Here is a 23,331-nt window from a genome sequence, read left to right as displayed (position 1 = left end):
TAAATGCTCCATTCCCAATGTATGCAGACATGATGCATGCCGGCCATAATGTGGAAAGATCAAAGAAGAAAGTGATGGATCAGGAAGCAGACAGGAGTTTGTTCAAATAAGAATGTACTGCTGCGACATTTAAGAAAAGGTGCATGTTGGGCAAAACACCCATGAATCGAAAATTAATGACATGGGAACAATGAAAGACACGAGAAAGTCGGCGAATGTATAACCTCAGGAAAAGTGCAGCGGTAGTGAAGGAGTAGCACTGAATACGTGGCAGCGAGTAGAAGGGGTTAGAGGAAGCTTCCCTCGACGTTCCATTCAAAGAGCGGACTTGGCTTAATAACAAAATGATTCAGCAACGTCGACGTTGCATCATTTACGGATTCGCGCGAGTATTACAGCGTCATGTAGAATCCCGCGTCACGCAGCCGGCTTCACAAGTAGCGCGGCGTAGACCCCACGTGATACTGCGAAGAGCTCAACCTCAGATTCTGTCCCCCCGACGATTTACTGTCTCTACTGCTGGGCCTGTTCGCTTTGTCCTCCTTCAGCGGTGCCCGAACGGGGGGCGTTTCGAAATTTTCCACCGGCTGCGTCCGTTTATTATTAATTGATTTCGATTGGCTGTTGAAAGCTTGACTATTAGAAGGAGACGCACGGCTTGAACTAGAATTCGATTCGACATTCAAACACTCGTTTCGTACGGGCGTTGATTTGTTCCGACTATAACCCAACGTGTTCGAAGGCGACGGAGTATTACGAGAGTTTCCAGCGACCTGTTCCGTTTCAATGACGCCAGAATTACGATTTTGATTCTTACTACTACTAATATTGCACGATTTTTGCTGCTGTGCGTTATTTCTCACGTTATCTTTTTTACTCTTTTCGACGGCTGCATAATTACGTTGTTTACTACTCGCATTGAAACTCGATAACGGAGACCCGCCCTGACTACGCGAGCTAGACGACATAACCTTTAAATTATTCGGCGAATTCGTAACGTTTCTACTGTAGTTTAACACTGATGATTTAGGGCTTTGTGCGCGTGTTTGTAAACCTTGCGTTGACGTCATGTAAGGACTGTTGCCGCGGGAAAATTGACTGGTAGGTGTGCCGTCTAACGCTCTAAATGGACTGCCTCCGCGCGATTGGAACGGGCTGTCCCCGCGTTGTACGCAAGAGAACGGGCTTTCGACGCGTGAATAGGGCAGTTCTTGATACGGACTCGACCTATAGCTGGCGGCGCGAGTGAAAACGATTCTATTATTTTCAGCGATTATATTCTCCATCGAAGAGTTGCTGAAATTTAAAATAGGGGGTGTAATATTGCTTCGGGAAGTTTCCGTATGGTACGGAAAAGGCTCATGGGAGAGGGACGAAATCGATCGGAAGTGCCTCGGAGAAGTGTTGGTGTGCTGGGCAGACTCGTGGTACTGATGCTGCTGGGACGTCTGATGGGCGGACGGGTACGACGATGACACCGTGGCCGGCGCGTAGTTGTAGCCTGAAACGACAAATACAAAACAATCAATACATTGAAAGGTGTATGCTGGGCATGAGACTCAATGTTCACAAAAGAAACAAAATAATTATAAACTAATCCATCTACATCATGGGTGGCCAACCCGCGGCCCACTGGGTGTCAAATTGTGGCCTGTGGAACAGTGAGAAAATAAAAATAATATCAAATGCTGCCGCTAGATGTGCTAATTTCGCAAATTGAGATTCGATATTGGCTCAAGATTTTAAAAAGCACCGTGTGCTTTTTGCTGCATTTGCATCGCCATTTTCCGTAGACGTGAATTTATTACCGGGAAATTTACAAATGGAACATTGTGAAATATGTTGCGATGAACAGTTAAAGGAGGAATTCCATCAGGTTGGTTTGGAAGAGTTTTACAAAACAAATTTGGACAAGGAGAAAATATCCTGCATTTTACGAACATGCTCTTATGATGACTTCGCTATTTTGAAACACTTACACGTGTGAACAGATTTTTAGTCGGATGAAGGTCGGTCAATCAAATCCCGAGTGAGAACACGAATCACTGATGTGCATTTGGAAAACTGTTTGTGTGTAGGAACAACATCACTCGATATCGATATTGGTGCACTTAGTTAGTTCTGCCACACAAAATCAAACTTCTCTACTCTAAAGATGTGCGGCCCGGCAGGAAATTTTATTTTTAGAATTTGGCCCGGCTGCTGAAAAGGTTGGCCACCCATGATCTACATGATCTCCCGTATTTAAATCAGCTATTTCGCAGCGGCCAGCTTGTTATCTACCCGCGATAACACCGTGTCGGTTTCAATGTCATTCACACGCTGCAAAGTGTCGATTACATTGGAATCAGCTCCCTTGCATTTTGTCAACAATGCAGTCGAGACATCCATGGTCATTTTGTTCCGGTGTCATATCGACTGCCTAATCTGCAAACCAGCCGACTGCACTTTTGACCAAAAATGAGATTTCGATGTCATTTTGTTATTATAAAGCACGTTTTCTATGCTCACACGAAATTTCAAATTACTAAACCTATAAATAAATGCGTTCTAATGAATTTCAGTTTTGTACTATTCTATTTGAATAGTTTTTTGTGAACTGGGTTTCGCCTTTAGGCATCTTCCGGCACTGTGTACACTCACCAAGAGGCAAACACACTGACAATGAGCACTATTAACTCTAACTTATATAATAAATCAATACAATAAAGTAGGTAAAAACTTTTCACCTACCTATTAAGTCAAGGATCGAATAAAAAAATATATAACATACAAATTATGAATAGTTGAAATGTTTGTAAAATATAAAAAGTAAGCTAAAACAATGTATTAATTCATAGTGCTGCTTATTTGTAAAAAAAATAATATTTTCAACTGTATTTTTGGAATTGTTAAATTCTGCTCGATAGTTAAATTATTGTTTTTTCTCCTTCCTGAACAATTTGCCCAAATGGAGTTAGCCGGTTTTGCAGATAAAGCAGTCGATATCGTCTCACATGAAGTAACGAAACGCTTTCATTTTTTATTCAGACACGATGGGCGCCGAACTCGATACGGAGAAATTGTAAAATAAACACAACGAAAGAATTTTGCTTCTGCCGATTCCATCGTTTTAATTTAGCGCTGTGTTGCAAGAACTACATATTTATGCACATTGTAAATTCTCATATTAGGCATTTATCCTAAATTATGTTGCTAGGTAGGGTGTTCGAAACCTACAGTATTACTATAATGTGAATGCTTTGTTTTCGGTACAAGTCAAATTTTGTATTCGAAATACACAATATGTATAATGTATGTCATAATTAGTAAGAAGAAGGGGGGGGCGGCGTGGCGGATCGACCAGCCAAGTGAGATAAACCCATAAAAAATAGCACTAATAGTAAAAAAAGTTGCCTGCGGCGACACTATTTCACATCAAGCTTAGAAATAATATGTATGTGGTTATGCGATGAAATTTTTGATTATTGTTGGTCGATATTCGATAACCCCATAATTTAAGTGGGTGCATTCAAAAATACAATAAAATATACACTGAATACCCTTAATTTTATGTCGAGCACCATTTGGAATACTCACCTGTAGATCGTCAGACTGTCTTTAATTAACCTTGGCGATAGGTAGGGGGACCCACTTCAGGATGTGGGGGCCATGCATCCATTCATAACAAATGTTTCAAGGTTTATCTTGGCGAAGCTATATATCTATATAATTTATGGAACTGCCCGTTTTAGTGGATCTACAACTGTGGTGAAGTTTATGACAATTAATCGGCAATACAAAATGATTTTAACCAGTTGACCACGAGTCCATCTGGTAGAGAATGATTTATTTAACGTCTCGGTTGAATTCAACAGTAAATAACTCACCAGATACATTCTGGACATTATTCTTCCCTCCCTCGCCGTGTATGCTGGCCATGGAGCCGGCGCTGTGTGATCTGTGCACGGCTGTAGTCACCGCAGTTAGTCCCAGAATACTGCCGTCTTCCTCGCCCACCCCCGATGACCTCTGCCCGCCGCCGATGGAACCGCTCACTCCGTAGCATGGCCCATTAAGGCTCTCACACGCGTACGAGCTGGAAGGGATACTTTGAACATTGGGATGATTTTGAACATTGGGGTGAGTTTGAACATTGGGGTGGGTTTGAACGTTGGGGTTATTTTGTACGTTGTTGTTGGGGGCGACGGGGCGGGGACGCTGCAGCGTGGCGTGGCCTGGCTGGGCCACGCGCGGCGATCTGCTGCGGCCGTGGTGCTGCAGTGTTGAGAAGCCCTGGAAATAAATAATAATAAGCATCAGTTGCATAAGGAATCAATTAATTTTTGAATGTAACATAATATTCTTCTTCCTATTGTCCGGTCGTTAGAGGCTTTCGAGGATATGTTGCTATCAAACGCAGAAAAGCTGCGTACTTCGGTCATATTTTCCACAATGAGAAGCATGATTTACTCCAACTTATAATGCAGAAGAAGGTAGAGGGCAGCATAAGCATATATAGGACTAGATTGGCTATGCAACCTTTATAAGTGGCTCAATATCCAAGGCCTAGCCCAGAATAGGGAGGTGTACTTCAAGTTGGTACCTGTAACAAGAAGATGACTTATAATTCCTTTTCCTGTTGCACACAGAATTATTTAGGTGATAAGAGCTAATGGAACGAGTCATCTTTGGATTCGAATAGGAAAAATTATATTTTGGTAACTTAAGGCGCTGTGGGTGAGCGAAAAAAGTTTGATAACCTCTATATTAAGCTAATGGTCACTTGAAATACAATTTTAAGCGTTTTTAATTATGATGGTTTTTAATCAGTTCGCGAGCCTAATGCCACCACAAAGTTTTAATTGTTTATTTTTGACAAAACAAACCTAACACTGAAGTAGTATTCTCTGTTGACTCATTATTATTTTAGTTTCTCCAAAAATAAACACTTCGAACCTTGTATTTCTGCACTCTTTTTAATCAGTTCGCGAGCCTCATACCCCGTTTACAAGTGCATGGATTTACTGTTCACAGTAAGAAAATGTATGGGTACACATATATTATCCTGCAGTTGGCAAGATTGCGTGCATGAATCGGAAGCTTCTGAACTTTAACGCGCAAGTAAGATCTGCGCCTGCGCAGTAGAACGATAATGGCGAACCTGTCAGTAAATAAACGAACTACTCATTTTGAGTTAACCGATTTTCAATACGTCCTGTCAAAATAGTACTATAAAATGACAACATCGCGCCTCACTTACTCTTGAAGAATGAGATTGGAGAGACAGTCAACACTTTAACGTGTAAACAGTTATTGTCACGACAGTTTAAAATAAGCACTATTGCCGCCAGTAAATCCATGCATGTGTACAGGCGCTATAATGCTACCACAAAGTTCGAATTGTTTATTTTTGACAAAACAAACCTAACAATGAAGCTGACTCATTGTTACTTTTGTTTCTCCAAAAATATCACTTAGGACTTTGTAGCTCTGCAATTGTGATGTTGTCATTAAATTATTTTTTTATCACTCTAATTCGTAAGACTGTCCACATCAGAGAAGTTTGATTGATTATACAACGCACATTGGTAGCAAACGCGATGGGCGGAGCCAACTCCTGTCCCAGCCGATTGAGCCTCTGTTGCCTTCCCTGCTGCTGCAAACTGGCTGCAGCGGAAACACCAGAAGTCTGCTGACCAGTGGCCATACCACTGCCGCTAGGACACTGATTGCTTTGGTTGCCTGGAGACGCGTTCACTGACGAAGACATATTCGGAGCGGGATTGTTGAACGATACCGAAGACGACGATGTCTGCAGCGTATTGTGTTGGACTGGAAAAAGAAGCGACATCTTATTAAAAATTAGCTCGCATCAGTTAATTATTGGTTGAAGAACAATTAATTTATTATATATGTAGGTATTCCATTACGGCGGTGGATAGTTGCAGATGAAAGCCGGTAGTAGTTGTTCATGATGATGGAGGAGGTGAGAGTTTATTTACTGTTTCAATAATTACAAGGGTACAATCGATACAATATAATAAATATAATTCTATATATAATTGTATATATATATTGTATAAATAGATATATAGTGTATTTACTTATACATATATATTAATTCTTTTATTTTTTATGTTACTTTTTTATTTTTCTTTTGTATATTATTTAATTATTCATTATTCTTCCTCATTTTTCTCATTTTTCTCATGTAATCTTCTTATGTAATTTCTTTATATTTATGTTATTTTACTCTCTATCTTGTTAGGCTTAACTATATTATAATGTATATATGGAAACTTTGCTGGTTGCATTAACTTTTTATTATTTTATTATAAATTTCTGTAATCAATATGTAACTGTTTGTTTTCCTTAATAAATAAAATAAAAAAAAAAATATATAATGGCAATTTGGTACAATGTGTTTTTAGCGGGAACTTGTAATCGAGTGACATGTTCAATCCATTATGACCCGCTATTTATTGACCGACGCACTATGGAATAATATGAAATAAATCCGCTATCTCTTATACGTGAAAATGAATAATGACAGCCACATAGCATAGGCCTTAAGCTAAATACAGAATGAATTGATACATACATAAACATTTTCTGATAGTTGGTAAAGCATTCAGAGCGTTTTGTTGGTCAGCGTATTGGTATTAAGCCGTATGCAGCCAATAAGGTATCGCCTGATTAGAATGGTTTTCAGCCAATTTATATCAGCAATCAGCAGCTTATATCGGGATCGCACAAACTGCAGGTAATGCACGATTTTCGTTTGTACGTACAGCTCCATAAGCGCAGAGTAAAATTAAACCTCATTGGGTTGAACACAAAGAGATAAAACCACTACACCAAAAGGAGTAATATGAACTATATCTATTACAACTCTGCAAGGGTGTAGGTAGGCTGTGGAGATCTGACATAAATATTACACACAAAATTTTCTTCAGTGATACTTATTTGCTTTATACAAATTGCAGACCCTATTGGTTAGTTTTTAAAATTCACTTTCTGGGTCTACATTGAAAAAAAAAAACAATATGTGAATTTTCCAAACTTGAGATTCAAACACGAGACCCACAACTTTATAAGCCAACATGTTACCGCTCAGTCATCGTGGGTAAACGGGTTATTATAAGGCATTGTCACTAAATAAAAAAGAAAATACAGTCCTGTTGTCTTGTTGAGTCACTGTAAAAGAAACTTCGGCTTATAACACAAATGTACAGCATTTTTATCTCAGTGCAGCCTTAGCAACAAAAAACAATACCTTGTCCAGCCGCCCCAGAAAGCCCCGTCGCCTGTCCGGAATTAGTCACCGCGTTCTGATTGGCCGAAATGTATCTGGAGTAAGTGGCCCGGCTTGGGGAGGATGGCACGGCCATGCTAGACGAGCTCTGGTATACTGCGGCTGACAGACTCTGCGACTGCTGCTGCAGGTTCTGCGAGGGCACAGCCGATTGCTGCCCGTAGTCTGACTGAATGCTGTGACGCGACGAAGGGTTCCGGTCGGAGTTCCGCGTCTCCGATGTACGGTTCCACGGCGACTGGGAACCTAAGATTGAAAGATGAATTCATTAATCCATTGAACTATTGATCGATTATAAATTCCTGTAATGTTCCTTTCTATTGTCTTTTGGGAACCATTTAGAAGCTGTAACTTGTAAACTCAAATGTCTGTTTTACTGTGTGTTGGGATTCAGAGCATGGACCAAAATGGTGAACAAGAAAAGGAAAAGGTTAATAACAATTACTCGTTAAAAAAAATCCTCCTCGGGAATGATCTGATGTATATCGTGAAATGATGGAAAATTTTCTGAATAAGCATTCTCACCTGAAGACTGTCTCCCGGGACTCGAGTGCTGGTTGCCGTCTCCCAAATCCAGCTGCAGAGGCTGTGCCCCCTCCGACTCGGCCCTTTGGAATGCCACCACATCTGGAAATGGACAAAAGTAATTATTATTAAGCACATGCATAAATTGTAGATGTTCGTCAGGTTCACATGCCGTGTAATGGTCGAAAATGAAGAATTTGGGGGCCAAGCCTAAATAATCTGTAGACTTTGTAGGCAAAATCTATACTTATGTCATTATGATACTCAATCTTTTCTCAAACTAGAAATCAATACATCATGATTGCATAAAATATATTAATAACGGAGATGAATATTATTGTAAACGTCATCGTTTTAAAAATTGAGTATAAAGACATCAGACGTCTATAGTTATATCACCTTTTCGAATTACTATTTTGTTAATATATTTTTTCTATATTGGAAAATTTTTCTATGGGAAAGTATATTTATTTAATATACTTTCCCTTGTTCACACACCATGCAGGCGTATACCGTGGCGTAACAAACGTTGGTGTGTCCGAAGAGCAACTTATCAAGACCCAAGTGTGGGTGATTCCTATTTTGATATAATATATTAAAGTCAATTCTCGACGAGATACGACCTTCTCGCTGTAAAATGCCGAAAATATTTTGAAAGCTGAGAAATTTTCCCAAGTCACTCACAATGCCCTACCGGTCCAACTGAAGGCCGGACCGCCTTGTAAAACTCTTCCCTTTCAACTGACATATGGGGACACTACCAGAGTATGTGATCGGGCATCCTGCAATTCGCTATTCGGAGATTCTATTAGGCCAAGCTGACAAGAGCTTGGAGACAAAACCACAGCAGGTATAATAATGTGCATTATACCTTTATTTTGTTTTAAATAAAAACATTATATTGTAAAATATATTCGGTAAACTTTCGATTGGAGTTTGCAATTGCCTCGTAATTTCGGAAAGTTTTATGTTTTAAATTTTCCAAAGCAATATTATATATTTTATGATCGTAAAATCCATTTTTTCCATTTGCAAAATGCCATTTGGCATTGGTGAGCACTCATAGTGCCTGAAGACACCGAAATGCGAAACTCAGCTCGCATAAAATAACTCAAATGATATAGTACGAAACTTAAATCAATAATTATTAGAATTTAAATGCCTTTGCGATGGATGACTAACAAATCGATCACACCAAAAACATTCAAGAAATGCCATTAATTGTTTCAATACTAAAATTTTACAAGACTCGTGTCTTCAATGAAAGTTTAGCGGTAACTAATATGTCTCAATGCAAGATCATCGACCGAGAATATTTATATAGTGTCGTTCGATCCAATGACACACAACACGAGACAGTAAAATAGAATTACTGACAGTAAGAAATAAAACAATGAAACATTGATTTAATTACCTGCAGCGTATCGAACGCCCCTCCTTTCTCTGACGTCTCCCCTTGCGTTACCCCTAACTCCTCCGAGGGTGCACCCTTCCTGCAAGAGATGCTGGTTGGGATTCATGAACGCCGAGTGCCTCAGCCTGTCGTCCTTGTTTAGACAATAACCGCTGGAATCCCTGTTCAATGAGTACGCAGACCTCTCGTCTTTATTCAGACAATACGGAGCATTATCCCTCGGTATCATGTTGTTAACGTCGCGGTTTAAGGAATAGGAAGATGGCCGTTCGTCTTTCTGCGGAAGACAGAACTGCCTCTGTTGTTGATGATGACTGTGGCTATCGTAATTCCGTTCGTCTTTCGCAGTGCAGTACTGCGCCGGACTCTGGTGAACCGGAGCGATTCTGTCGTCACGCAACGTGCAATACTGCGTTTGATTCAAACTTTCCTTATTTAAACAGTACGGGTTTATATCCCGAGCGTATTGATGGTGATCGCGGTATCCTGCGAAGCTGTGATCGTCACGGTTTAACGAATAACTTGAGCACACTTCGCGTTGGGATAACGGAGGCTGTCTGGCGTCGTCCCGATTCAACGAATACGAATTACACGATCCGTCTTTTTGGATCACAGGTCGGTGGGCACGGTCCACTGCACACAGCATCTCTCGACTCCCGTACATCTTTTCAGGATCACGTCCGAGCATCGCAAATGTGCATATTTCACGTGAGTTTGCATTGAAACCTGTTGAAGACACGTTATTCCTTGACACATCATTCAAGCGCACGTTCTCTTCTCCCTGCACATTATCGAATTCGCCATCCCTCGAGCAAGTTGCGTACAATTGGTGACTGTACGGATTTTTGGTCGAAGCATGATGCTCGTTGTTTCCGCCATATAAATTTTTTGACTGATCGTAAACGTGTTTACTGTGGTCCGAAGTAGTGCCATAAACCATTTTGACGTGTTCAGCAGATGTGTATGTGCTTTTCTGTTGTTGCTCACAATTAATTCCGTACATGTTTTTAACACCTTCCTGCGTCGCGTACACACTTTTCTGCTGTTGTTCACTAGCGCCGTATACATTCTTCTGTTGATCACTAGTGCCGTATATATTTTTCTGTAGTTCACTCGCGCTATATATATTTTTCTGCGGTTCGCTAGTGCCGTATATATTCTTCTGCTGCTGGCTATCGCCGCTGGACGTGGCGTAGTGGTTCTTGGAGGTTCCCGATGTGGAACCGTGCACGGTGACGTGGTCCCGCCCGAGCCGCAGTCTCCCCAGCGAATTGGTTGCCATGGCGACGTCCGGCATGGCCTCTGACAGTCCACGGCCGGGGTGAGGCTGACGGCGGTTTCTAGAACGCGGCGCTGACGACTCTGCAGATCGTTGACTGAAAAATAAACAATCATATTGAATACTGTTTTTAGATTATTTTGTGTGTTTTTGATGTGTTACTGTATTACTACGATACTTCAATGAAACGGAAAATAATTTTCAACTATAGGTGCGACGAAATTTTGGACTCGCTGGCAAACGGAGAGTGAACGTCGAGCTGTGAACACGTGTGAACAATTTGTTTCGTGATGGCGACGGGGGTATTAATTCTTAAATCGTGTAAAGATGACTAAAAAACGTTACCCATTTACTTGAAAAAGAATACATGTCAATGAATATATTATTATTGTTACTAATAGAGCAATAAACAAGATTAAATGGACGCATGTTGGATTTATATGACAAATAATATTTTTTTTGGCACGCGTCATTTGCACAATCCGCGCATCGCCTAGCCACGATCTTTTTAGACCATGCCTCAACTGAGGTATAGCCTTAATCCTTTCTCTATTCTATCTCCTATTTTACACACTATTGGTGCCAGTAAATCCATACAGGTGCTGTTAGTCGCATATTATAATAGTATGTAATAACAAAAATTTCACACAATACGTATTAAAATTGATCTATAACTTCTAAAAACACGTTGAAACGTTTGAAAATTTAACAATTAGCAGGAAGCGATTATTTACATTACAAAATATTATTTCTTGAAATATAAAAGGACGATAGTCTGTTATTGGAGACAAACAAGGCTTGATTGTATAATGTGGGTTGCTCAAGTATTGTGTGCACACTGTAATTTAGGGATCTTGCGATTAAATGTAACCGTGACATGGCGGCCAAATGCTACACTTAAGATATCGGAAAGTAGTCATTACCCGTTGGCGTCTCCCTCGGTGAGCAGAGCAGGCAATGGACGCCTTCCGCCGGCCGGCGATCCACCGCACCAGGAATCTGAAACGGTTCACAACATTAATTTAAAATCACACTCTGTCGACATACTTTTTAATGTCATAAACGGGGATTGAATCACATACTAAAGAGATGAATTTATAAATTTGAAACTTACCGATGGCATCACCAGATCCGTGCATGATTCTCCTGTGACTTCCGTTGACGTCTCTCTGCCCGTTTTCTCCGTCCATACAAGACCTGCAGACAGAGCAAGTCTTCAATACGACAGTCAGACACAATTTTGTATGTTTGAAAACACCTCTTATATATGAGAGGATAGGAGTGGGAGGGTGGGAGGGGAAGCCAAGATGAGACAAGGCGATACAACATTGGTGACCTTAACAATAAAAACATTAACCCTCCTTCCTATATACTTATACCTATCCTGTATACTTCCTATACATGTGAATAAGTATTAATGGTTATACTTTTCCACTATAACCGCAGCCATCGTGGTAACCATATGCTGCTGACCGCATTTCTTATACTATTTGTATTGGACGTCCACACACACTTTAGAGTGTGCACAGACGGATGCAACGTAAAAAGTCCACAGCCAGCCGGCGCAACTCACATTTTCCTGTGTACATTTCCCATGTCCAGGCACTCTGATCTTTGATTCCGTCGATCACAAAACACCTGGCCCATAGTCATTCGATCTGTTGCACCCACAAGTGATATACTTTTAGCATTTATGCCTCTCTTGAACGCAATTCCCCAAATTAAATTATGGTAAAATGTAAAAATATATATATCTAACCTCGACTGGTGCTGTTCTGAATTATCGACGGGTGCCATCATCCCCCTCCTGTCCTGATCGTTGTTTCTCCGGTGCATGGCGTCTTCGTCGTCGTCATCGTCATCTCCGCAGGCCGAAGACGAGGACCGGTTTCCCGCCTCCAAGGCAGCGGCCGACTCGAGCGTGTCGGCCACGCTGTCCGGAAGGTTGAATTCGCGCACCACACGCAGACGGATCTAAGCGAAAACACCATCGATGTATAAAACTAATAATAAATGGCTAACGTCTCCCAATCAGTCTGCCTGAGTCCGCTCATAAAAGTTTTATTATTGCATGGAAATGTAAGTAACTTTTGCACATATTCACAAGGTAATTATTACATCATACAATTTCTATATTCTATTTGACGGTAAGTTGTATACAAATTCAATGCTATCGAGAAAACACAGTACAGAGAAAACTTCAATGATTCGAAGATGGTTAGAATAAAGAAATCATTTGTCGCTGACACAATCATGTTTTGGAACACTGCGGCAGGGTGGATTAAATACGTGTCCGGAAACTTGTACGTATACAGTTCGCCATGAAATGTTGTTTCGGAAATATATATCCGTATATTAAAGACCGTCCAACTTCTTTGGGTCGTATAGTACTGACATAAAATTCATGTCTAAATAAAACACGGTTCGTGTGGGTTTACACCTTAAAGGAAGCCAGCATCAAACAAATTTTGAAAATAGCTGATATCCTGGATTATTTATTAGGTTGGGTTAGGTTTTCATTCTTGAATAAAATTCATGAATTTTGCCAAAATCGGCCATGAAAAAAATTGAATTAATGTTCTTATTGAATCTAATAAAATTGGAGACCGTATAGTATACTGTCATCTCTTTCCGATAAGAATGTTCACGGCGAACTGTGCCACCGTGAAATGTTTTATGTACAATTTACATATAACCGATTAAATAAAGGGCAAGATGTCCTATTCTGCGAAACATATTCATTTTAGTATTGAGATCTTGTACGGGGGAGCGTACCGATGCATGTAACCAACCTGTCTGTTGATTTCTGCAGTATGCGACAGCGGCAGTCCGTTGGCTCTGACGCAAGCGGGGGCTCTCCTCAGCTCCCTCTCTCTGGCAAGCATGGCCCTAACGACCTGCTGTCCGGGCGGAGGGAGCACCGCCTCCGTGCCCCCGACACCCCCTTCCTCCCCGGGGTGGCCCATGGACGAGGCCATCTGCCCCATGGGGTTGTGGACGTGGTGTCCCATCATCATGAGAAGGTTGGCGGGGTGCGATTTGTCCAGGTCGATGGTGGGACTGCAGTCAAGGGGGTGGTGCGCGTGCTGAGCTAGACCGTTGGACGACGAGGCGCTGGACCTGGCTCGCGGCTCCGCGGACACCTGAAATGTTTTTTGCATTAGAAAAGTCTACGCATCAAAGTGTCATGTCTGCAACGTGTCGAATATGTCGATGTGACGTCATCGTTATTCACAAAACACATGTTGCCAAATAGAGCTCCGCAGATTGGTCGAATGCGACTTTTTAGTTTAAAAAAAAACATGTAGTGCTGCTATTAAAAAATCACATGCGTTTCGGGCTGAAAGTCGAAGACGCCAGAATGCATACGCACACCTACGAATTGGTCATTCCTATACCGGTTCGCCGGTCGCCGCAACTAAATGTCTATACATTTCGAGAGGTTACGTGCGATTGTCGCTAGGTGCTATGTTCCTAGAAGTTTTGATTTATGGCTGTGTGGCAGACGAAGCGAGATTAGATGTGAGAGCCGGCTAAGGAAGGACAGTTTCTTCTGGCATTACGGCAACGATGAAATCACTTTGGAACAGTGTTAAGGTGATGTCTCTAGGTAAAGTTGTTATCGAAAAATAGCTAGAAAAGTTTATTAATCGGTAAATATATATTCAAAAGTAATGAGAAAAATAAAATAAAAAATTAAGAAGTATCATGGAGTTCTATATACCAAAAATACGTGTCAAATTCGGTACATTTCTATCGGGTGGTAAGAATGAATGACATCATAAGATTTATTATCAAAATTACGATAAAAATGTACGTAAATCTATTACCCAGGGAAACGCTAAGCGAAAATTGGAATTTATTATATCCTTATATCTTTTTTTTCAAATTTAAAAAACATCGATTTAGAGGTTAGAAAGCACGCAATTAAAATCGAAAAATCTCGGCATAGACGCAATTTATCGCGAATAACGCTTAGCGTTTCTATTAAAAATATTATTTATTAATTTTTACGGCAGTTATTTAAATTTAATCTTGTATTTTTGTATATTAACGAATCGATAGAAATCGAAACCATAATAATTGCTCAAATTGGCAACATGTTGACAACACTTAGCCGACGCTTGGCTGTATGGTGCTGCCGTTGTGGAATTATTTGGAAACAAAATATCTCCATACAAAACACACATACCATAACATGACGTTTATAATAAATGAACAGCATGGATTTAGAGCAGGCCGATCAACGGAAACTAACCTGATGGTATTTACCAATTATGTGTCATCGGCCCTGGATAGAGGACACCAGGTTGACTGTTCTTACAATGACTTCTCGAAAGCATTTGACAAAGTCGATCATGATGTCCTGATGGAAAAACTCCAACTTATTGGATTGTCTGATCGATTTTTGAAGCTATTCGGGAGTTATTTTAGGAACCGTCAACAATACGTATCGTACGGCCTTTATCAGTCACAGACCTTTAACACATTTTCTGGTGTCCCTCAGGGCTCAAACTTAGGGCCGTTGCTGTTCACGATTTTTATAAATGACATAGCATTGGTAATAAAAAATGCTATGTTTTTGTTGTTCGCTGATGACTTGAAACTCTTTTTGGAAGTTGTCACCTTGGACGATTGTCGTCAGCTCCAACTTGATATAGATAATATATTAGATTGGGGCAGGCGTAACAAACTAGAATTCAATATTGATAAATGCAATCTTTTGTCGTTTACCAGAGCCTCAAAAGTGTTGTTTTTCCAATACTCGATGCATGGCAGAGTTCTGTCACGAATATCATCTGTAAGGGATCTTGGCATTACGTTTGAGAGTAAACTGACATTTATTAGCCATATAGTTACCATTTGTAACAAGGCGCTTAAAATGTTGGGCTTCGTCATGCGTACTTCCCGGGTCTTTTCGGATGTTACGGTATTAAAACTTTTATTTAATTCTTTAGTTCGAAGCAGACTTGAGAGTGGGTCTATTGTTTGGGCACCGCATCAGTTGAAGTATGGCCTTATGGTGGAGAGGGTTCAGAAGAAATTCTTGAGACTCCTTTATTTGAGGTTGTACGGATACTATCCGTGGCTTTATCCAACTGACTTTCTCTTAGGCATGCTTACATACTGCAGTTTGCAATTTAGAAGAAATCTTTATTTAGCTATGTATTTTTTTCGACTTATACGAGGTATAAATGAGAACTCTGCCATTCTGGGCAGTGTTGACCTGTGTGTCCCTGATAACTATCTTAGAAATAGAGAACATCAGTTGTTTATTCTCCCAAGGTGCAGAACCAACCTGCCACTGGTAATGCCAATTGGGAGGGCGATAACTATGTTCAACGAAATTGCTTCGGGTGTTGATATATTCCACATACGTGAGGATGAGTATAGGTGGATGTTATTTTATAAATTTTTAAAATAGGGTCTGCTTAACTCATCCGGTGTATTTCCATGTACCTATATAATTAATATTTTTGTATGTACATATTTGTTTAATAACATATTATCTATCTCTTTTTTATGTCATGTTGTGAACGTCTTAAACTTATAATTTGTAATGTCCACAATTTGTAAAAATAAATAAATTGAAATTGAAGAATTGAAAATGAAACTCACACATAGACAAGACAAAATAACATTTCTCTGCATTTTGACAAAAATCAGTTTATCAGTTTGAGGCGAAATTGCCATATGAATAAAAATAACTTAATAATTGAAATTACAATATTAACTTAATTTACGTAGAAACCTGCCTATATTCAAAATTTGAAACTGCGAATTATTTGCAATTAGTATTTGCTTAAATTACAACTGTTTTTTATCATTATTTATGATAAAAATAATCAACAAAATAAACAAATCTCGCATTTTAACATATGGTAGCATTCGTGCTCTCGATCGAAGATCGAATATCGGGTTTATGACAATTCTTCTTTATTTGGCCATTATTAGGTATATTGTTTGAAAACAGGAAGGAATCGACTCATCAGTAACATTTTTGTCAAGTAAGTAAACTTTTCAGTGTATAATAAATAATATTATTATCGTACATCAAAATGACAAACTATGTCACGCAGTTTTGATTGTCAAACAAACATTCAAAAATGATTGAAAAGAGTTACATATACTGTATTTTCAATCACCATCATGCATTTATCATCAATATATATTATTTTAGGCGTAGACTCATCGTTTTCGTAGAATTATAAATACTTTACGTTAGTTTGAGGTTATGTTTATGACAAATGTCATCGAGCCCATCTTGTACGTTTTGTAAATTATCTAATAGATAGTGAATTTCTTTCATTCGCATAATATGATTGTAGAACCGAATTTAATAAAATAAAATTTTAATTCCATACAAAATTACTGAAACTTGTCTCGAAAATGTATCTCATAATCATCATTATAATTATTCACAATGCTTATACAATGTAACCAATGATTGATTATAATCAAATATTTTATGTGCTTTCAAACACGTGTCCGTGTTTTTAATACAACATAATCGTAAATTGAAAACGTTATCTACAGTGATAAACTGATAAGTTTGACACGAGTATATGAATGTAATTAGGTTATGTTTTTTTGTTTACATATAGATAAATCTTTTAATACTGATGAACTCGATGAAATATTGGACGACAGACTGCGAAGTCGGCGACGGTTACGAGTCCGACAACAGCGACGACATTTACAACCTTCGACATCACAATCCAGGGTTCTTCCCTGGCTCACAAAATGGTAGGTTTACAATTTTCTTAATAATATATTTATTGGTTTTATATACCATCCGGCCATACACTAGATTCATTTTCATTACATGCTTTGGCATAAAAACAAGAATTCATTACATCTTGTACACATGATGTAGCGATTGTCTCGAATGAGGAGTTGACATATTATTGCCCATCATTATTAGTATTTTTACTGCTAAATACTTGAATTAATGAGGAAATATGGATTATGTAATAATATTTTTTTCCTATTGTTTCAGTATGCCGAATGCTGGTCCGGAATTGGAGGAAGATTTGTTGGTGAGAGGGCATGTTGCTGACAATGTCCTCAGCTCCTTTTTCGAATACTTCAACCTCACTCTCTTCGAAAAAATAGCTGAGCAGACAAATTTATATTCAGCACAAAAAAGGGACTTGTGGTCGGTGAATACGAATTCGAAATTCGTATTCACCGACATCAAAATTATGATGGGTACATTAAGGTTTCCGCAGACTCGAATGTACTGGTGTTATGATCTAAGCATTCCAATCATTAATCAAGCAATGCCCAGAGACGGGTACTTCGAACTGCGGAATCACTTTCATTTTGCAGATAACACTGCTGACCGCACGGGCTGCACAGATAAACTTTGGAAGATTAGTCCCTTTTTAAGTGAGGTTCTAAAAAAATGCCATACTTTGCCCAGACCTGCTCATAACTCCATCGATGAGCAAATGATGCCGTTCACTGGCCGCTGTAGACACAGGCAATTTGTGCTTAACAAGCCAAATCCTGTAGGCCTTAAAAATTTTGTTCTCGCAGCCAGAGACGGATTAGTGATAGATTTTCACATATATGTAGGGAAGGGAACGGTATCAGATGGAGATATGAAGCAGTTCGGTCTGGGCGCAAGTGTGGTCAAGTTACTCTGCCGGACTCTCCCCAATCCTCCTGCATTGTCTATACTGATCGTTTTTTCACTAGTTTGAAGCTCGCCGATTCGTTACTTCACGACAAAATGTTCTTAACTGGAACTGTCAGAAGTAATAGAATCGGCGATGTGATTAAGAAATTAAAAAAACGATAAGGCAATGCAGAGGGGAGATTGGGATGAGAAGGTTCGGTAGGATGACAAAGTCTGTGTAGTCAAGTGGAAAGAAAATAAATCCGTGTTATTATTTTCCACTGCGGTCGGCAGTACTCCTGTTGGTACCTGCATGCGATGGTCGAAGGAAGTAAAGAGGAAGATCAGTGCCACTCAGCCGGCCATTGTAAAGCACTACAATATGTCGATGGGTGGCATTGATCTTTGCGATCGGATGATTGCTTATTACAGGACTGCGATGAAGACATGCAAATGGCCTGTGAGGGTTTTTAACCACTTTGTGGACTTGGCGGTGGTAAACTGTTGGCTAATGTATATGCGGAATTGTAAACTAGAAAATGTACCCCGAAAGGATATTATGGGACTGTTGTCGTACTGAATCAGATTAGCGAAAGCTATTATTCGGTATGAAGATCGGGTAGCCAACATTTTAACACTGCCAGCACGAGGTCGGCCAAGAAACATGTCGACATCGCAGGTAGACACAGAGCCACCAGCTCGCAGGAGAACGGTTGTCCCCCAACCGATCGCTGAGGTATGTTTGGACAGCGTTGGCCACCATTCAGCATCCGTGTGCAGATACCCTGGATGCAAGTCCCGCACCAGGTATATTTGCATAAAATGCAATATATACGTGTGCACAAAATTTTGCTTTGAGCTGTATTACACAGTACAGGATGCAGCTCAAAGCAATTTTAAAGTACATATTTAGGGTTTTATTTCATAATTTTAACTAATTTTAAGTGTAAATATATTTAATTATCCTATTTATAATGTTTTTGTATTATTTTTATTGTGTAATGTTCTATTAAAATTGACCACTCCTATGAACAAGTTGTTTTCTTTACCTTCCCTAAGTTTATAGAGTAGGTAATATTCATCTGCAGTGTGACCTGGTATGTGCATATAGTATATTTTACTTTATAAAATAAAAATAAAAAATTTGTCAATAGACTAATACTTCTCTTCCATATTTTCATTCCTTTGGCCCTATATTGGCCTTTTGTATTCTAAATTTCTATTCAAAATGAAAAAAGAAGTTGGCAAGTATAAATTGATTTCAAACTTTTCTTTTAAATCATAAAAATGTCAATACGATATAATAAAATATTGTACTTATTTAAAAAAAATTATAATTATTTGAATAGGTATATATATATAATAATATTATAGTAGAACTAGCTGACCCGGCAAACGTTGTTCTGCCATATAAATTATTTCTACTGAATATTTTGGTTGTTAAATAAAAAATAACGAATGTATCGTAAGTGTGGGGATGGGATCTATGACAGAAAGAGAAATAGAGTGCTGTAGACGATGACCGCCGATAAAAACAAAAAAACATCAACCATTCATTTTCTCAATTCAAAATGAGTAATGATGTTCATAATGAATGAATTACCTGTGACAGGATCTCGTTGTTTAATGTTTATGCAATATCCGTCTTGTCCCTTCCAGAAAATTAGCGGATATTGGAGAGCGTCGAATGAACGGTGTGTGTCAGCGATGAACTCCAGATTATTGTTTCTTCTTCGAATCACGATTTCTCGCATCGATGTGCGGTCGCCTACCATGATTCCAGCAATGTCGTCAACAACAGGCGCATTGAATTGACGCACGTGCTCTCCAGCTGGTGTTTTATCAGGATTGATGACAATAGCGTGATTGTCACTTTGCAATTCGTGCATGTGTGCTTTGAAGAATTTCAATAATTCATTGTGCTCATTCAACAGGGCGTCCAGTTCGCCGACAATGCGCCTTGCATTAGGCGAATTGAGGCTATTGTAGTCCTCACCGCCCATGAAGTAGATTTGTAAAAATTTATGTGGTTCGTTTGGCATTGGCAGCAATGAGCCTACTTTGTGCTATACTTGGCCTTTGATTTTGAACGTAGAATGGAATTGTTGACCATTTGCCGCAGTATTGTGAACTATTTCTGTTGCTCCGAACGAAGTCATTTGGAAGCATGGATTGAATGTGCGAATGGACTTCAGGAACAGGTTTGAATCTGGAACCGTGCCGATGAGCAAGCCGTTCAATGGTTCTGGTGGTATCTCAATTTCTGGTAGTTGCACTTTTCCTGATGCGCAACACATCCCGGCTGAGTCATGTTTGAATTTGAGCGCATGACAATGGGGACATTCTTTGTCTATAGCACCAATCAGCATTTTCGGATGAGCGGAATATTCAATATCTGGCTCGTACTCGAATGCGAGACGAAGGAACGAAGTGGATGTAAATGTTCAATGTACTTGTTGGCGTTGTCGGTCATTTGCTCTGCGTGTGTTAACTACGAACCGGCGCGCTTGGCTCCGTTCCAATTGTCGTTGTTGATTTCGTTCAGCTCGTGCCTCTTGTGATTGGGATGCACGCAATTGCGACATGCTTACACGCACGTTTTTGTTATCTTGTAGGATTTGTTCGTCTGTTCTTTCTGCTCTACTATTTCGCATGTTTGTTGCTTTATTCGTTTGACGGCCCAAATGGCCCCCCTTGCGTCTTGCTGGCATTGTGCACTGTAATACACGCACATAAAAATAGATAAATTAAAATAAATCGTACAAAATTTTGCACGCACTGCGTTGTGATATGCCGAATGAAATGTCAAAATGACGCGACGCTTCTCTTGAATTCTTCTCGGACGTAGCGCCATCTGTCATTCAACAACATAAATAATTTCGTTCTGTTTGAAATACGAACGACGGTTAAATTTGTTCATACAAAAATAATAAAATCGCGATTAAAAAATGGGAGGGTGGGAATAGGAGGGTACAAATTTGGGGTTATATGTATTTTTTTATGCCAAATAATAATAATAAAAAAAAAAAATTGTCAAAAAAATAAAAGAAAATTTTTCTGGATAGAGATACCCTAATCACCTGGCGGTATGAAATATACTTGTTGACCTATTCTCATACCTAACAAATATACATAAAAAAATTCATAAAAATCGGTCGAGCCATTTCGGAGGAGTTCGACCACAAACATCGTGACACGAGATTTTTATATATATAGAGATATATTCTTATAATATGTAAATGAATTTTTGTCTAGCGATTTTTTTCGTCTGGCAATTTAATAATACTTGCAACTTATTATGGTAACTTACTGCCATCTGGTTAGAATTGACCAAAGTTTTTAGTAACAGATTTTTAGAAATTCATGGTAGATGCCTTTAAATATAAAAAGATGGCGTAAAAGTCACATTATATGTGTTATTTAGGCCAAAGACATCGCCTTAAGTGTCATGTGAAAGTAACGATACCAACACCTAAATCAGTCGCCTGCACAGTCAGATGAATCCGACACCATTCTACAACAGATCACTCAAATGAAGCTCAAACTGACCTTTATAGAGAGAAAGAAATTAAAAAATTGGCAAATGAAAATGGTTGGAAGATATGATATTTACCATATACAAGGTGTCGGGAATGTCGGGTATGTATCGAGCTCGCCTCATCCTCACCAGCTCTGTCTCCTGGACTAGCTGGTCTTCCAACAGGGCCTGAAAGATGAAGAAGAATTCGTTAATGTAAGATTTCATTGATTAATAAACATGCTGAACACACTGGAAGTGCAGCAAGACTCATTTCCGTGTTGCAAACGTTTAATAGTTATTTTCTTATTCAACCATGCGTAGTTGCATTTTTGGCAGGGAACACAAAAATAATGGAAAATGGGCTGCCTTCTGGATGAGGCTGTAACAATTTATCAGTGGTGAAGACTCCATACTAGGTGATTATTTAAAGCCTACCTTCTTAAGAAAAATGTTTTTTAATTTTATATTGACATATTAAATAATATAATCACATAATAATATATTTAATATGCCCAACGACATCTATCATATAACTATTTCTTTTATTCAAACGAATAATTCACAAGATTTAAGAATATATCATTCTGATTATTGAACATTATATAATTTAGAAAAACACTAACTGAGAGAGTATATCACAACCAATAGAAAAAACTCTCTGTTAGTGTTTTTCTAAATTATATAATGATCTATCATATAATTGTAATAATAATTTTACGATCTTTTCCACTATTTCAATAAGCACCATTTATGGCATGTCTCGAAGGTTTAAAAAAATAAGCGACATCTCGTTTCGCTTCACATCTTGTATGGATTACGTTTGCGTGAATCGAAAACTTTTTTTATATGAAGTTTGTTTCTCATAATTTAAAGACGTCTGCGGCAGCCCATATAAATTGGTAAGCCATTTAAGGAGCGCTTACATTTTACGTAAGTGCACATTTATTCAAAATAATTTATTTAATTTAAAACAATAATTTCTAGGGATTCAAGACGTCTGCAGCAGCCCATATAAATTGGTAAGCTATTTAAGGAGCGCTTAGATTTTACGTAAGTGCACATTTATTCAAAATAATTTATTTAATTTAAAAAAAATATTTCTAGGGATTCAATCACATATAAATATTGGTTGTTGTTTATTTGTCAGTTAGTTTATTCATAGACTAAGACAATTTATTCAGCCAATTATGTAAGTTGAAATCTGATATTGTATCTAAGTCTGTGTTTTAAATATAGAAGTATTTTAAAATGTCTAGTTTACGGGTTAAATTATCAATTGTTATGGAACAGATTCACAATAACGGATATTTTCAATATATTTTGAGCGTATCCTGCGTTTATATTTAAGAAAATATATAATTCAAATTAATTGCTTAATTTTATACCATCAGTGAGCTTTTGAAATTTCATCGATTTTTGTGTACCTACCTATTCATCAGTAGTTATGTCGGATTATCTTCTTATTTCCCGTAAATACATCTAACAAGTGTGCTTTCTCCACAGCCTACCTGTGTCCAAAAGTCACCCTTCGCCACTGCAATTTATAATCCTCAAGTGTGGAGAGATATGGGACAAGCTTGATGTTTTCAATAGTTATGTCTGCGTTAAAGTCTGTCACGTAAATGAAAGACACATTCAATATTATTAATATTTGATGGCAGTTGGTGAGTTT

At 38.8% G+C, this 23,331-nt stretch overlaps 1 protein-coding gene across 1 annotated transcript in view; it reads right to left on the bottom strand.

Annotated features, from left to right (window-relative positions):
- Positions 1-286: 286 nt before the first annotated feature.
- The window catches only part of LOC147076455 (uncharacterized), a 46,866-nt gene continuing 23,821 nt past the window's right edge, over positions 287-23,331 (bottom strand). The window contains exons 19-29 of the mRNA XM_085940277.1: positions 21,753-21,845; positions 13,308-13,658; positions 12,275-12,489; positions 11,630-11,712; positions 11,439-11,514; positions 9,237-10,612; positions 7,823-7,924; positions 7,259-7,543; positions 5,567-5,814; positions 3,870-4,275; positions 287-1,501 (exon numbers count right to left, since the gene is read on the bottom strand). Coding sequence (XP_085796403.1) covers positions 432-1,501; positions 3,870-4,275; positions 5,567-5,814; positions 7,259-7,543; positions 7,823-7,924; positions 9,237-10,612; positions 11,439-11,514; positions 11,630-11,712; positions 12,275-12,489; positions 13,308-13,658; positions 21,753-21,845 — 4,305 coding nt within the window. The 3' untranslated portion in view covers positions 287-431. The remainder of the gene's footprint in view (positions 1,502-3,869; positions 4,276-5,566; positions 5,815-7,258; positions 7,544-7,822; positions 7,925-9,236; positions 10,613-11,438; positions 11,515-11,629; positions 11,713-12,274; positions 12,490-13,307; positions 13,659-21,752; positions 21,846-23,331) is intronic.

Source organism: Rhyacophila brunnea, unplaced genomic scaffold (genome assembly GCF_057557595.1).
Source record: "Rhyacophila brunnea isolate RB1 unplaced genomic scaffold, BYU_Rbru_1.0 scaffold_13, whole genome shotgun sequence".
Lineage (NCBI taxonomy): Eukaryota > Metazoa > Arthropoda > Insecta > Trichoptera > Rhyacophilidae > Rhyacophila > Rhyacophila brunnea.
The sequence above is the reverse complement of the archived record's forward strand: the minus strand, read 5'-3'. Positions and strand labels throughout refer to the sequence as shown.